This window comes from Cricetulus griseus (genome assembly GCF_003668045.3).
Source record: "Cricetulus griseus strain 17A/GY chromosome 1 unlocalized genomic scaffold, alternate assembly CriGri-PICRH-1.0 chr1_0, whole genome shotgun sequence".
Lineage (NCBI taxonomy): Eukaryota > Metazoa > Chordata > Mammalia > Rodentia > Cricetidae > Cricetulus > Cricetulus griseus.
Window position 1 is genome coordinate 156,984,514 of NW_023276806.1, and position 14,923 is coordinate 156,999,436.

At 41.1% G+C, this 14,923-nt stretch overlaps 1 protein-coding gene across 10 annotated transcripts in view; it reads left to right on the forward strand.

The window, feature by feature from the left end:
• The window catches only part of Anks1b (ankyrin repeat and sterile alpha motif domain containing 1B), a 1,028,376-nt gene that overhangs the window by 963,246 nt on the left and 50,207 nt on the right, over positions 1–14,923 (forward strand). For 4 of the 10 annotated variants that reach the window (XM_027392606.2, XM_035451548.1, XM_035451554.1 and 1 more), the window contains one exon: positions 13,735–13,863. In XM_027392606.2, the coding sequence (XP_027248407.2) occupies positions 13,735–13,863 (129 nt within the window). Of the gene's footprint in view, positions 1–7,540; positions 7,616–13,734; positions 13,864–14,923 lie in introns of all 10 variants that reach the window. The other 6 variants (XM_027392602.2, XM_035451551.1, XM_035451552.1 and 3 more) reach the window with 2 other exon arrangements.

The following is a 14,923-nucleotide window of genomic DNA, read 5'->3' on the forward strand; positions in this document are numbered from 1 at the left end:
CATCTGAAACCTATTGTAAAGGGGGTCAGCAATGTAGTCACTCCTGACTTTCACTTTGAAACTAGAAATAGATGCCAACAGTGAAGTTGAGAGGTTGACAGTGTGACTGCTACGAAGAATTAAAATCAAATGCAGTGGTGAGGGTGTCCAGAGGTGTTTTGTAAATCTGAAAGCTCACAAGATAGGGTCAGTCTCAGTCTAGGGGAGATGGACAGAAGTGATTAGATGCTGACCTACAGCCTCTAGGAAGTGCAGAAGAAAGAAGTTCCTGGCATCCAGGTGGGGTTCAGTTAGTGCCCACACAGAAGCAGGAACCACAGGACCATGGCTGCCTGAAGGAAGTCTGCACCAGGGGCTTAGCTGTGCTGGGTTTCTTTGACTCCATTTTTGACAGATCTGATCAGGTCTGTTCACGGAGCTGCCAAGATCACTGGCTAAAGCTGAGGCTTCCTCTGGGGACGTGTCCTTTTCTTCTGCTGCTTTGAACCTGTTTTGTGTTGCTTTAAGAGCGCTGTCATCTGGGAGAAGGAATAGACTTCATTGTTCCTTTAACATTTGTTCTGAACCTTTCAAATGTCTTCCTGGACAATCTCTGAACACCCTGGAGTGTGAAAGTATTACACTAACAAAAGAAAAACAAGGAAGAGTCTTTTCTTTTCAGGTCTAGACTAAGACAGAACTTTTCATCACATGTAGGATCTGACTGGAGGGCAGTATTCACAGAAGTCTCCTTATTAAACTAACTACACCACATCAACAGCCATCCCTGAAGGTTTCCAGAGCCTAATTGGAATGGCTGGAGCTGTCAACAGCCTACTCTATTGGAGAATCACCATCAGATTCTCAGCCCCAGCTGACTGCTCCCCCTGACTATGTTTATGGAAAAGGTCATGTCCGTAACAATCATCTTTCCATCAATGTCGCTTAAAAACAGAGCTGATGCCTACTCCAGTCCTTGTATGCCTTAGTTGTCCCACAGCTATCTTGGATGGATGTCAGGGTACCAAGGAGATCGTTTCTTATGCTCTAAACTTTCCTCAGACCTTAAACTTCTGGTTGAAAGAACAGTCATTTGGCCACATGGGAAACATGATTCTGAATGGGATAAAAAAAAAATACAGGGGAGGGCTCAGAGAAGGTCTTTCTGAGCCTGTGTCATTAGAGAATGCAGGGCATAAGGGAGCCAGCCCTGCCATATCTGAACAAAGAGAATCTCTTACAGCAGAAGAACAACAGCAGATGGTTTAAAGCAAGTGCTGGCCTGTGGCTATCTAAAGCAGAATGAGCCAGAGAGGAAGCATACGGGGTGAGACCAGAAGACAGAGCACCTTAAAGGCCACTGTGAAGACTTTGAATCTCTTCTCAGAGAAGGCAAGCTGAGTGGCATTGTCTGGCTTTTGTTTAAAATGGACCACTTTGGTCCCTGTATTGTAAATATACACTAAATGGGATGTAAAAGGATGATCAGGTGAAGAGAGGTAGGGCTAACCTCAGGTAGTGAGAGCTTAGTGAGTAACTGCAGGAGGATTTGCTGCTGGACATAGAGTAAGAACAGGACAAAGAATGGGAAATTTGGATCTCTGGCTGATTGGGAGGGGGACTTCATGTTTCTGGCTGATGATTGGGTTGAGGACTATGGGCCTCTGGCTGATGGGGTTGGGGCATTTCAGGTTGAGATGCCAACTGAGTGTCTGAGCAGAGGTGTCAAGCCAGTTGCTGGGTATCCAAGTTTGGAGTTCTGGGAGAGGGGTCTGGACTGGAGATAGAAACGTGGGCATTAGGACCAGGAAAGACCAGTTAACATAACCAAAAAAATGATAAAAGAGTCCGGAACTCTAGTGGTCCAGGAATGCCAGCCAATAGGAACCAACAGGAGGCTAAGAAATAGAAAGGGTGACAAAATACATCAAATAGGAAACTGGGAATGTCTTTAAATTTCAGCAGAGCAGCCTCAGGTGGAGGCTTTGCTTACAGAACACAGAATTGAGCTGGCCGTGGAGAATGGCACAGGGTAAAACAGGAAGGGTTTGCTCTGTAATGGAAGTTTCTTTGTTTTTGGTTTTTGTTTTTGCTTGTTCTTAAGAATGTTCCAGTAGGGAAGGCTTCGTGGATGATGAGAAAAAGATGATTTACTGTAAAGTACTAGATTGCCATCAGTTGAGTAGAAAAGAAAGCCATATCTATGAAGAAAACTCCGGGGATTGGTAACATTCTTTCTATTTTATGACTAGGTTTGAATGCAATTGTGTTGTGTTAATATTTTCTGGAGTGAAGTCATGGTAACCTAAGGTACAAGATAACAAGGTCTAGATGTATGCTTTGAGGACACAGGCCAGAGTCAAGGGAAAGTTCTGAACCAGGAGAAAAATTACATGCCTCCTTCCTTTCTTTCTTTGTTTCTTTCTCTCTCTTCTTCCATCCCTCTCTTCCTTTCTTTTTTTCTCCAACTTTTTGAGACAGGGTCTCTATGTAGTCCTAACTCCATAGATAGACCATGCTGGCCTCCAACTCACAGAGCTGACTCTGCTTCCTTCATACTGGGATTAAAGGCATGCACCACCCTACCCAGCCTAATTACTTTCCCTCTAGTGTGATTTAACTACATGATCAAAGAAGTAAAATTATGTTATTGATGTCACAATTATAAGACTACTGTGGGCTGGCAAGATGACTCAGAGGGTAAAGGCACTTAGCGCCAAACATGAAGACTGACTCTGATCCCACAATCCATGGGTTGTCCTCTGACCTTCATACTTGTGCAAATAAATAAATGTAAAAAAAAAAACTGAAAGACTATCATATCTTTACTTAAACCCCACTTATTTGGACTTCATACTAATTCCAGCTCAGATAAACTAAACCAGCCTTTGCAGTCTATATGGACAGGGTGTTGGGAGAACACTGATAAGTAAATGCAACAGCAAAGAGATGAGTGATGTTCTTTTGCAGAACTGTCCCCAAGCTCTGCCACAGCCTCTGATAGAGAGGTGATGCGACAATCGTTCTTTATCTCTCCAGCAAATCTGGCAGACTTTTGTCATTCTTCATTAGGAAAACAAATAAGGATTTTTTTTTTCTTCTTCCAACAAGAACTCTCTAAGGTTGATGTCTGAAAGATCTTACTTGCAGTGTGTAGGCAGTGGCTTGGTACACTAATGGCACAAATGGCTGTAATGAAGTAGACCAACAAAAATTGGCAATGAGTAACAGTGCTTACTGTCTCTATAGTGTATTACCATTTCCCAAGAACTTCTAATGGATTCCATCTATTCCATGCATATGTCTGAGTACCTCCTGTGTAACAGGCCTCTGGAAATTTAGCTGTGGAAAAAGAAAATCCCTCCCCCATTTAGAATAGGTAATGAGCTGACCCAGTAAAATAAGTAAGCCAGGAACCGGTTTTTACAGGTGGTGATATTCAAAAGGATCATTGAAACTTAGCTTTAGGGACTGGAGAGATGGTTAAGAGCATGCCCTGCTTTGGAAGGGGACCTGTGTCAGATCTCAGCACCCATGACAATTGCCTGGGACCCCAACTCCAGGGGATTTGAGATTTTCTTCTGGCCTTTGGGGGCATTGAGCTCACATGCACAAACACATAATTTAAATTATTTGAAAATATGGCTTTCAGTCATCCAATTTCTAGAACACCACCCACCTCACATAAAATGTTTTCCCTGGTATTTTCTTTTCTTTCTCGAATTTTTTAAAGGCTAGCACGTGTTGTATGTTGCAGTAGCATCTTCCTATATGGAGTGAGTTTCCTATTGCATCTTCCTAGATGGAGTGAGTTTCCATAGTGAAAGCTCACCTGCATTCAGCCTCATGGCACTTTCTAGGAGGAGGGCCATTATTAGGGATTCACCTGTTACAGCTCATCCACCTAAACTTGCTGGCAAGTAGATATGGTTAATTATTTACTGCCAATAAAACAACTGGGCTATCTGGGATTATATCTCCTTTTCATAAAAATCTTCCTAACTAAGAAAGCTAATTATCTTCCTTTAATTTAAGCTGTGTTTTAAAATCAGACTTTTTTGCCATTTATAATGGTTTTTACTCCTTGTGCATTTAAGACTGCTTACCAACAGAAACCAGCTCTTGTAGCAGCTACAATAGACAGAAACATGCACAAACTCTTCAGGATATGTGAGCAGAGGCGAGGGGTTTTCTCCCTTCACTGAGAGAATACATTGGTAAAATAAGTGTTGCCTAGGGTGCTCTCTGCCTTGCTTAGCTCTGGTAGTATTATTATTGGAAGATACTGCAGGGTAACAGCACACTAAGTGGACATTGCCCTGTAGAAACTAAATACCTCAACCCTGATACAAGAGGCTCACACCTGCTCAGGTTTCCCAAAGTCAGAGAGGCATGCCCTGCCAGTTTCAAGGCCTTGTCCCCACAGGCTCAGGGCTGGGGACAGGTAGAGAACAGAGTCCCTGAAGAAAGGGTTGAAGCTTTTCATCCATTCCCGTGGAATATAGGGCAGTATGCCCTATGCTCTCCCAACATAGGGCTAGAAAGGTTCCAGAGGACATGTGCATCCGGATTGGGAGTGCTGACCAAGAGGGGAAACTGCCACACCTTTGCCTGAGATAGATTTGGATGCACATAGCATTTGCTGAGCCTCAGAGGACAGGCAGGTGTGCCCCAGCAGAGACTGAGAACAGTCCAAAAGTCTGCCTTCTTCCATTCTATGTGACAAGGTATTATGGAATTCCCTCCCAGTTCTGCAGCCACCTCAGAGCTCACAAATAAACACACAGATGTTGTATTAATTATGAAACTGTTGGCCAATGACTAGGGCTTCTTATTGGCTATCTCTGTCTTAATTACTAACCCATTTCTATTAATCTAAGTATTTCCACGTGGTCTTATCTTACTGGAGAGAGGTCCAGGGACCTGTTATTCCTCTGGCGTCCTACATGGGGACTACTCTCTACTACACCTCCCAGAATCCTCCTCATCTCCTAGACCATGCCTATCTTGCTGCCTTATTGGCCCACAGTGTTTTATTCATCAACCAAGAAGAGAAACGTATTTACTGAATGACATCTCCCATCAACAATGATGTGTGCATGCCATGTGAGTTGCATGGCTGTGCAGTGAGAAAGCAGCGTGGCTAAGCCCTCCCCTGCATGTGCTGAACGGTAGTACCAACTATCAAAGACAATCTGACTAACATGAGAAAAAGACCATATCTGTTTCCCAAGTCCTCCTCCCAAGGAAACACAAAGAAGACATGCCAAAAGAGACCACACCACTCACCCCTTCCTCCTAAAAAGAGACAGAGTGTACTCCTCCTCTCTCACTACCTCTGGTGTCCTGCATCCCAAGACCAGCCTATGCTGAGGAAGGGGAAAGTTAGGGTCAGTAAGGAGATACTATTTTATATAAAAAGAATTAATGCTCCATGACTGAAAGTGACCAGGAAGCTATGCCACCTACCTAAAATATTAAGTGGTCTTGCACTGGCCCATCCAAAACTAACAGTAGAGAGGGAGTAAAACTTTTAGTTGTTTAGATAACTATGAAGTTGAGACTGTCCAGGAAAGCTGTGCTATTTCCATGTATTTGCCTTAGGCCCGGAAATCCAAGCCCCTCTCACTAGTTCCTCTGCCTTCTGGTGAAGTCCCTTACAACTTGCCAGTAGCTATTATCTTTGCCAACTCCACGGAGCTTGAGCCAGTCACTTAGTCTCCCCGGATGTTGAAATCTTCTGTCAGGGGACTGGTGGCATGTTAGCTCTTAGTGCTATAGAATTCTATGCAAGAGCTAGAGACCTTGACTCACATGGCAGAATTTAGTCAGAATGTGGGTGAGAGGGTTAAATGGGTTGAAAGCAACCTGTGACTACATTTAGTGCTAGTAAAGATAGCAGTGCAACTAAACCTAGGGTCAGTGCAGGTGGCCCTCCATGTTTCTTCCTTTTTGCATCCATACACACAACTAACAGCAGATCAAAAGTACTGAACATGCTGCATGATTTTGTCCTTCTTCCAGAGACAGTACAGTATATCACCTGTGTTTTGTCATGCTTTCCTAGGTAGCGTAGAATAGCACCTGTGTGTTCTGTTCTTTGCAATGTACAGAAAGCTGTGTGTAGGTTATGTCCTAAAGCCAATCCCCCATAGATACTGAAGGACACTGTATTTAAATCAGAAAGAAGCTATTAAGGGTAGGGAAGACAGGGATAGCAGCCCCAAGACTTGACTTGCTAAAGAATGAATTTTTGGAAAATAGGAAGAAGATCGTCTTTGTAGGGAAAATGGCTTGAAGCTTAACGTGGGAGCCAGTTAAGTGGGAGATGGCTAGACCCCAGGAATGTAACTTCTTTACAGAATACCAGACATCTGCAATCTGTCTGTGGCACACTGGGCAGACAGCAGAGGATGAGAAAGCAAAGACGCAAGTGTGGTAGAGAAACATCATAACTGCAAAGAGATGCTAATGTCTAGTGAGTGTCTTAGAGAAGGTGGCAGAGGAGGGAACTTAATCCCGGACAAGCCAGCTCCCATAGTTTTGTCTATAGCTGAAACTGCCCCTCAGTGGGTTTCCAAGACATATTGTGAGTATGTGTGTCCCTTCCCTGCACTGATCTGTGTCAGATCCCCTGGGTTCTCTGGGGGGACACATGGGGATTTCTAAGTGAGTTCAGACCATGTCCTATTATTCAGTTTCACAGTGTTTGGGTTTTAGTTTGTGGGTAAAGACCCTGGTTTTGGACAGTTTCCCTCTGTAGCTCAGCAAATCTTCTGTCTCTGCCTCCCAAGTTCTGGGACCACATACCCTCTTACAGTGTTTTTAAGGTGAGAGCATTCACGCAAAGTCGGGCCATGAGCACCACAGTTCATACAGAAGTTTCTGCTGCAGCACCTGGGAACGGGTGTTGGTTGGTCGAGCATTTTATTCTGAGCACACCTTACAGTTTTAGATTCCTGCTTATGATGGGGAGCCCAGTGAAGAATCTGGTTCATTGCACCCATAAATGGCTGCTGAGCCCTCCTGGCCCGGTCCCTCCCTCTCAGCAGGGTCTCTTCCAGAGGACTTGGTACATGTGTTTTTTCAGCCAGAGCTCGGTGGAGACACGAGTGTCATCTAATATTTGTTCACGACCATTGAAGATAAGAAAATCCAGATGTTTGACTGATTTTAAAGATTCCTTCTCCATCTGTCTCAAATTCAATGAAATAAGTATTTTCTGAAAATAACACTATGAAGAGGGAAGATGCTGCTTTTCTTTATGGCAAAGTAAAATATAGTGTGCTTTTTCTGAGATGTGAATTTATTAATAATTTCCCTTGATATAGCACTAATGCATAAATGGTCTCCCCCCACCCTACCTCCCTCCCAGCCACAAAGGGAATGACTTAGAAGTCAATTATTAAATCTTGATTACCCTAAACATTCTTTTAATTATTTTTTTTAAGGAATGTGATTCTTGTATTCTTCTGTTTTCCTCCTTCCCTTCCTGGATATACGTTGGTAGCTCTCCTGTTTTAAATATTGACAAGATAAGATAGTTTTCTGTTTATACCAGCAGTCGTCTGTCTGTGAAATATGGACGAATCAGAACGCTGGATTTCCTTTCTCAGCGATCCATCAGGTTCATAATGTAAGGCTACAAATGCTTCTTTTCTCTTCCTGAACTTGCGCTGTGTAGTATGTCGCAGTGTTGTGTCACTAGCCCAAGGTACTACGTCGTCCCAGCAATGCGGAAAATTTGTAATGTCTTCTGAAATGCTTTGTCTATTATACTTCATTTGCTGTGCTTCATGACTGGTTGACATGTAAACACTGTCCTAGAATGAGAAACATACTTGGCTTGGAAATCCACAGTTAAAACCTGTCCTGTGTGAGTTTTGGCTTTCATTCCAGGTGTCTGTCTTCACTTGCATTTACAGGGAAAAGGCAAAGGGTAAATTGATATATAGAGAGACGTGTATATCAGAATCATTCTTCCCATTTTGTACTTTGTGTCCATGAGCTATTCAACCCTTTGTGTCCAATGATTCTTAAGGATTCGTGCACTTTATTTGTGAGAAATATTTGACTTGCATGACATTCTGCAGTTGATGCAAATGTTGGGGGAGAAGAGCCGGGGAGGAAGGGAGTTGCTCTGACAGCTATACGGTGGTTCTCAGCCTTTTTCCGTTTGGCAGTATCGATTTGATCCTTGGAATGCACGTGAAACTGTGACCCATTTTATTCCAAGCTGCTTAATATTTGAATATTCCTGTTTCACATTTGCATACGTTAGAAAAAATTACTTGGAATGTAAACATTCTGGCATAGATTTTAAGTTTATATTTTAAAACACAATCCTATTTTCACACCCATGAAAGTTTCCCCATTGGCTAGCCTGTTGTCTGGGAGTTAAGACATTTGGTTGAGAATCACTGCAAATTCTTGGCGTGGCATGTAAAGGGCTTCTCTAGGGGTGCCACAGAAGGCACACAACATACATCCCCTGTGCATGGGACTTCTAGTTCTTGAGGACTGTGATGTCTGCACATCGCCTGCCCTGGTGCTCCATGACCCTAAGTCCCCCCAAGTGCACAGTGCTGACATCAGCTTTTAAGTGTTCAGACATGGCCATCCCTGCTCCTCCTCAGTAGAACACATTCAGCAAAAATCAACTGCATAACCACGCACTGTTATTAGTACTTGAAGACATTTTCAAACAACTGCTACAGCCTCTGGCTTTCCCATGTGTGAATGTTGATAGGAGACCCTCCTTAACGATCACATCCAAATGTGTGTGTGTGTGTGTGTGTGTGTGTTCACAAGCGTGGAGCTCTATATGGCACTCTGGAAAGCCTTAGTGATTGTGGGAGGTAAACGTAACCGTTTACATGTGATTGGGTGGCCCTGCCCTGAAGATCATCAGAATTACAGAAAGTGAAACCTTGAAGTAGCAATTGTCACCTCAGAGCATGTTAGTTGTTCATTAGGTGTTCTGAGAAGTAGAGAATAATGTTTGTTAATATTCAGATCTAAATTTATAAGCAGGTAGGTGGGAGTAGGTCCTAGCAGAAAAGATTTAAAAGCTTCTATTTAAAAAAAAAAAATCAATTAAGTCTCAATTTAAAAAAAAAAAGAATTATACAAGGCTTAGAAAATATCCTACCTCTCTATAAATGTGAGAAAGATAAGCCATAATCAAGGCTTTTAATTATTTACTCATATCTCTGAGAAAGTTTTTGTTTATGAGAAAATTAAAATTCAGGAAATGCTTCCCCATAAGCAATGTTCATGTTTGCCGAGTGGAATAATCTTAGAACTTTCCCTATATGTCAGTTTGCACTACCTTACAAAATACCACAGAGGTCAAAAGCTGCATTTCCAAGTCATTGATCTAATAAAAATCTACCAAGAGGAGTCTGTGAGTTTTATATAACTAAGTTTAATTAGTCATATTATATTTCTCAGCTAGTGGTATAAAATAAAGTTTAAAATAAAGTTTAATTTAATTGCACTAATACATATAATATATATATATATATATATATATATATATATATAGAGAGAGAGAGAGAGAGAGAGAGAGAGAGAGCCTAATTGCAAGTCCTTCAAACTCATCCAGGGTACAAATTAGTGGTTGGCAGGTAGTGGATACCTGTCGGAGAGATCCCACTCCATTTAAAACTCCAATATCAAATTATATTTTTCCATAATGTTAGAAGGTTGAATTTTTAGTTTAAAATGCTAATCAATGATGTGTATTTTCTCCTGTTTCTTGAATGTCCTCCATTGTATTTATTTAAAAATGAGACATAAAAAACCTTAAGATATATAATATATATATATATATTATATATTATAACACATAGCAAATACCAAATAAATGAAGTTTTAAGCCATGACCATATTCTTAGTATATTAATGTCATTAACCTAAAGAGCTTTCTCTAAGTATTCTAAGTGCTAAAGAAAGAGCCTGAAGACATTTATTAAAAGTTATTTTTCTCAATTTAACTTCTGTAATTACTTGACGAAGTTCTCTAAAGATCACTATGTCAGTAACAGATTTAAATATGACAAACATCTACACCAAACTTTTCCTACTTCATTTTTATTCTAATTAACTATTATTGCATCATTGTTTCTAAGGTTAGACTATTTCTCATTAAAGAAGAGTTTTTATTATAGCCATTGTTTGAGGCAAAAGACTTCTCTTAGGTCTGTTTGACTTTTGTTAATTTTAATAGAATTTTAAACTGAAAAATTATTAGATTTAATTTAAAACACTTGCCAGAAGAAATGCAGGTATTGTATTATGTATGGATGTATAGCTGGCTCTTCAAGAGCTAACCCAAGGCTTCATGGCTGAAATTATTTTATACAATTTCAAAATTATGAAGGTAAAAATTATTTATTTTTCAATGTTTTTCCGCTGCTACTCAGGCCAGCTCCTCCCAGGCTCACTCCTGCTTTAATTCTACCTCCAGGAAGACTGAGACCTAAGGCCCCCTTGTTCCCTGAACTCTTTTGTCTTTTCCTGGCAACCACCTAGCACGGCTGAATCCCAGCCCAAGGCCACTGTCCTTCCCATTTTTCACTAGAGTGTGACCTAAACCCATTTGGAGTCCTTCCATTCACATTGACTCTAAAGAAAAGACACTGAGTATATCGTCTAAAGAGTCATAGATCATAGATTAGAGGTTTTGTTGTTTTTGTTTGTTTGTTTGTTTGTTTGTTTTTTAAGAGAGAAGAAGTTGAATTTCCAGGAAGAAAATATTATTTTCCTATACATTCATTCCGAAGACCTTTCCTTTCTGGAAACACATTTCTGGAAATAGCACTAAGCATGACAAAACTTGGAGTCTGTTTCCAGAAAGGCCAATTTGATCCATGTGGGGAATTTCAAAGTATTTGGACTGGGGCAACAGTTCAAGACTACAAGGAAAATAAAGTAAGGATTATATTTCCCTCCCCTATAATTTTCTTCCCCCGTAGCTGCTAGGGGAGGTCCTATCAGATCATTCTGGATTCAGAGCAGGTGGTCTGTGACTCTTGGACCAGATGGAGGCATAGGAGAGCAGTCGATGGCACTGTCTAAACAGTTAAGTGGATCTGCCACTAATTTCTTCAAAAGCATATGAAATAAGTGATCTTGATTATTACAAACAGAGAGTATGTGCTGCTTCGGTTTGTTATTCCCAAAATGGCTGTTACAGCTTCTATGGATGATGTAAACATTGGATTAGTGTTTGGCTCCCAGCTCTGCTTTAACTTGTTAGAGCCATATTCAAGCTTCATCAGGAAGGTGTGTGACCTCACCAACAGTGAAAGAATCAGTCTGTACATGGTTTGCATGCCTAGTGCACTAACCTGTGAAACATCCCCACTTCCCTGCTTAACTGCACCCACTCCTGCCCAGCTCTATCCCCAAACCTTCCCCTACAACCCTCAGTGCCCCCAGCTCCTGCCTGTTAAGCTCTGCCGAGGTACACCTCAGCTAACTACAATAGGGTTAGTGTGGAAGATGTGTTGCTTGGCTGATTGTCACGTCAGCAGACACTGGTCCAAAGGATCTTTTGATGTCACCCAAATCTTCCTTTTGTATCATTCCACAGAGTTTCGTGCAAACTTCTTGTTGTTCTGTTAACGGCGTCACCTGTGACTTCCACGTACGATGCCTGTTTGCTGTGTTGTCACTGCTTTTTCAAGGGAGGGTGGGAAGGAGAGAAGAATAATGAACGGGACACTTGAGGGTTGTTTGCTAGATTTGGGAAGACCTTTGAAGAAAGAACTCATGTCTGCTGTGTTCCCAGAGTTACAAAGTTCCTTATACTCAGCTTTATGACACTAGTGAATTCCACAGAGCCTTCATGTTGACATCTCTATGCGTGTTTTTAAGGGCAAGGCGTAACCAGCTGTATAAAGACTAGAGAAATAATGAAAAGCCAGACATTTGAGAAATAAGGAAAAGAAAATGTCAAAATATAAAATCAGAGAAAAGCTTAATCCTGAAATTATTTGCAATCAGTTATTATTTTTACAAATAGTCCATATAAAAAGAAATTTCAATAATGAGCCAGGGATAGGCCATACAGTCAGTAAAAAACCGTTTCTGTTAATATTACAGGTTTTAAATGCCATGATATATTGTAAATAATGTGTGTTAAAATATCAGAGACTAGGTGGATCAATCAACACGCAAACAAACCAACAACTAGAATGAGACAAATACAGACAGTGGCTGAGAACAGAGCAAGGGCATAAGGAGTTCTCATTAGACACATGCTCCCATGAGAAGCCAAGGGGTGGGCATGTTAACAAGGCGTCTGTGATGCCAGGCGATCTGTGTACAAAAGAAATGCCCCAGGCACACTGTTATGAAAAGGCCTGTGCATTTCTACAGGACTCAGAATTTTTCTTCCTGCTTTTCAAAGCCAGTTAGAAATTTCCAGAAGGCAGGGCCTTTGCCTTGTACTTTCTGTCTTTGGCAGCTGCCTCTATCCCACCTAACAGAATTCTAAAGTACATGGAGAACATGGCGCTCACAGATCTTGAGTCTTTCCTGGAGGCTTAAGCTTCTAGCCTTTGGGATTACTACAGTCTCTCAAGGGATCTAGGGAAAACTATGCACTGCCTTTTTCTCCAAAAATGTGCATCTGAGGGTGTGTGGATTCCTTGAAAATGTTCCTAAGAAATCCCACAGTGTGTCAGCCCTTTTGCTAGTACTCCAAGAAACTTGGTCCCCAGCCAAGCTTTATTTGATTTGGGAACTCATGAGGCCTTGTTATAGGCTTCCAAAACCTAGGAAAAACAATTTCTCATAATTCTGTAAGACCAACCAAGTTTGGGTTAGAAGAGAGGAACTTTGAGGACATTTTTCTAGCTTAGTTTTAGATGGATCCTCTTGAGAACAAAGAACTGAATTTTGAGAAACCAGAAACCTTAGCATGGGAAAGAATAAAATGGACTCTGCCTGTGGCATGTCAATCATATTAGAGCCAAGAAAAGACCTGCCAGGATAGAGTTTTGACTATATAAAAGTTCATTCATATTAAACAAATGGAAGCAACAAATGAGATGATGTAATGGCCTGTTTTAGATCAGTCTTAATGGGCATGTGAGTAACCGTCATATGTGACATGCTTGTGGATCAGGAGTCTCACATACATACACATATTCATATGAGAAGAACTGCATCCCAGAGTGTGGACTAGTGTAGTGCTGCAGAAGGCAACTAAGTACATCCAAGAAACAGTGCATCTATGCAGTTGAGTTACAATGAGGGAAATTAGCTGTTACCCATTAATAAATTTTTATTTTAGCATTTGTTTAGTATCTTACCTGCAAAACTTTTCTCTACAGATATAAATTTTTTCATAGTACATGATAATGTCATAGTTGGGAACTGAAGTTAATGAAACTAAGTATTCTGAGGTAAAAGGAATTCAAACTGAAATTTTCAGTCATTTTTTTTTAAATTCAAACATACTTTCATTATTGGTAAATTGCTTACTTTCATATTTTGTTTTTAAAATTAGTTATCCTAGAGTTTCATTCTGAAAACAGAATAATTTTGACTTCTATGTACTCAGCGTTAGGAAATACAATGCTATCAAATTCATATAGAAACAAAATAAATGTTTATGCACACATAATACACCCAAATGCATTGTGCATTTGCAGCTCAGGTGTGTTAGGTAAACCGAGACAACTTAGAGAGAACGAACCTGCTTACTGCTTATACTACCTCTAAAATAAATGTTATTTCCAGACAGGGGACTGGGGAGAACCTTCCATCACCTTGCGACCTCCAAATGAAGCCACAGCCTCAACTCCAGTCCAGTACTGGCAGCATCACCCAGAGAAGCTCATCTTCCAGTCATGTGACTACAAAGCTTTTGTAAGTGACCTTAGACTCAGTAGGGGACACAATGGGGATAGAGGATGTGTTTTCTGGCTAGTTTTCATTCGTTGAAAAATGGACCAGACTGTCCATCACTGACATTTCTAAAGGGTTTCTTTTCCCTTCCTTTTTTCCTGGAAATTATTGTCCACGGAATTAGAGCATTGGAACCCTTTAAATCTGGTTAGCACAAGTTTTGTTCTGTGCCTCTATGTATAAAGATGTGTATTACAAAAACCATGTGATGAAGCCCAATTTTAAATAGAATGCTTGCCTAGTATTCTCAGAGGCCCTGGGTTCTATCCACAGCTCCATAAATAATAGGTAAAGTCAAAGGAAGTGAGTGCATGCAAGTGCAGCAGACCCCAGCAGGTCGGCTCTGCTACTTTATACAAACGCAAGATTCTTTCCATTGTCATCAACAGTGGGGCTCCAGTACTGGGTTGGGTTGGGTTGGGTTGGGTTGGGTTGGGTTGGGTTTGGTTTGGTTTTATTAGTTGGTTGGTTGATTGGTTGGTGTTTTGTTGCTTTGTTTTGTTTTGTTTCTTTCTTTTGCTTTTTATGGAGTGAAAGAAATATTGTGCTTACCCAAGAATTGTGAACAGTGAATGTTCAGCAAGCCCTGTAGGCCTTGGAACAGGTGATGGTTGTCATGAGTGCAGTAGGGAAAAAGGTGACTGAACCTTGAAACAGACTGTCCTTAAAAGAAATGTTTCAATTAGGGCAAACTTTCCTAAAACTGTAAAAGATAAGAATTTGGCTTCCTTAACAATGAAGACTCTTTCTGGTAATCACCTCCCACTTTGGGCATGTTTCACTGTGCTGCCCTCTCTTGTGGCTTATGGCTTCTTCCAAAGCTCAAACCAAGCTTCTCTTGGGTTTTCTCAACAAGGCCCTTGGTCTAGGGCCTAGACAGAGCCTTGGCCACTTGCCTTGCACATTCTCAGTAAACCTGTGCTCTCCTGATCCTCAGGACTGAATGAAGTGCCTGCATCTGTATGGTGCCTCCATATGAGCAGACACTGTCTTCCAATCTCTTCTACAATCCTTATTTTAG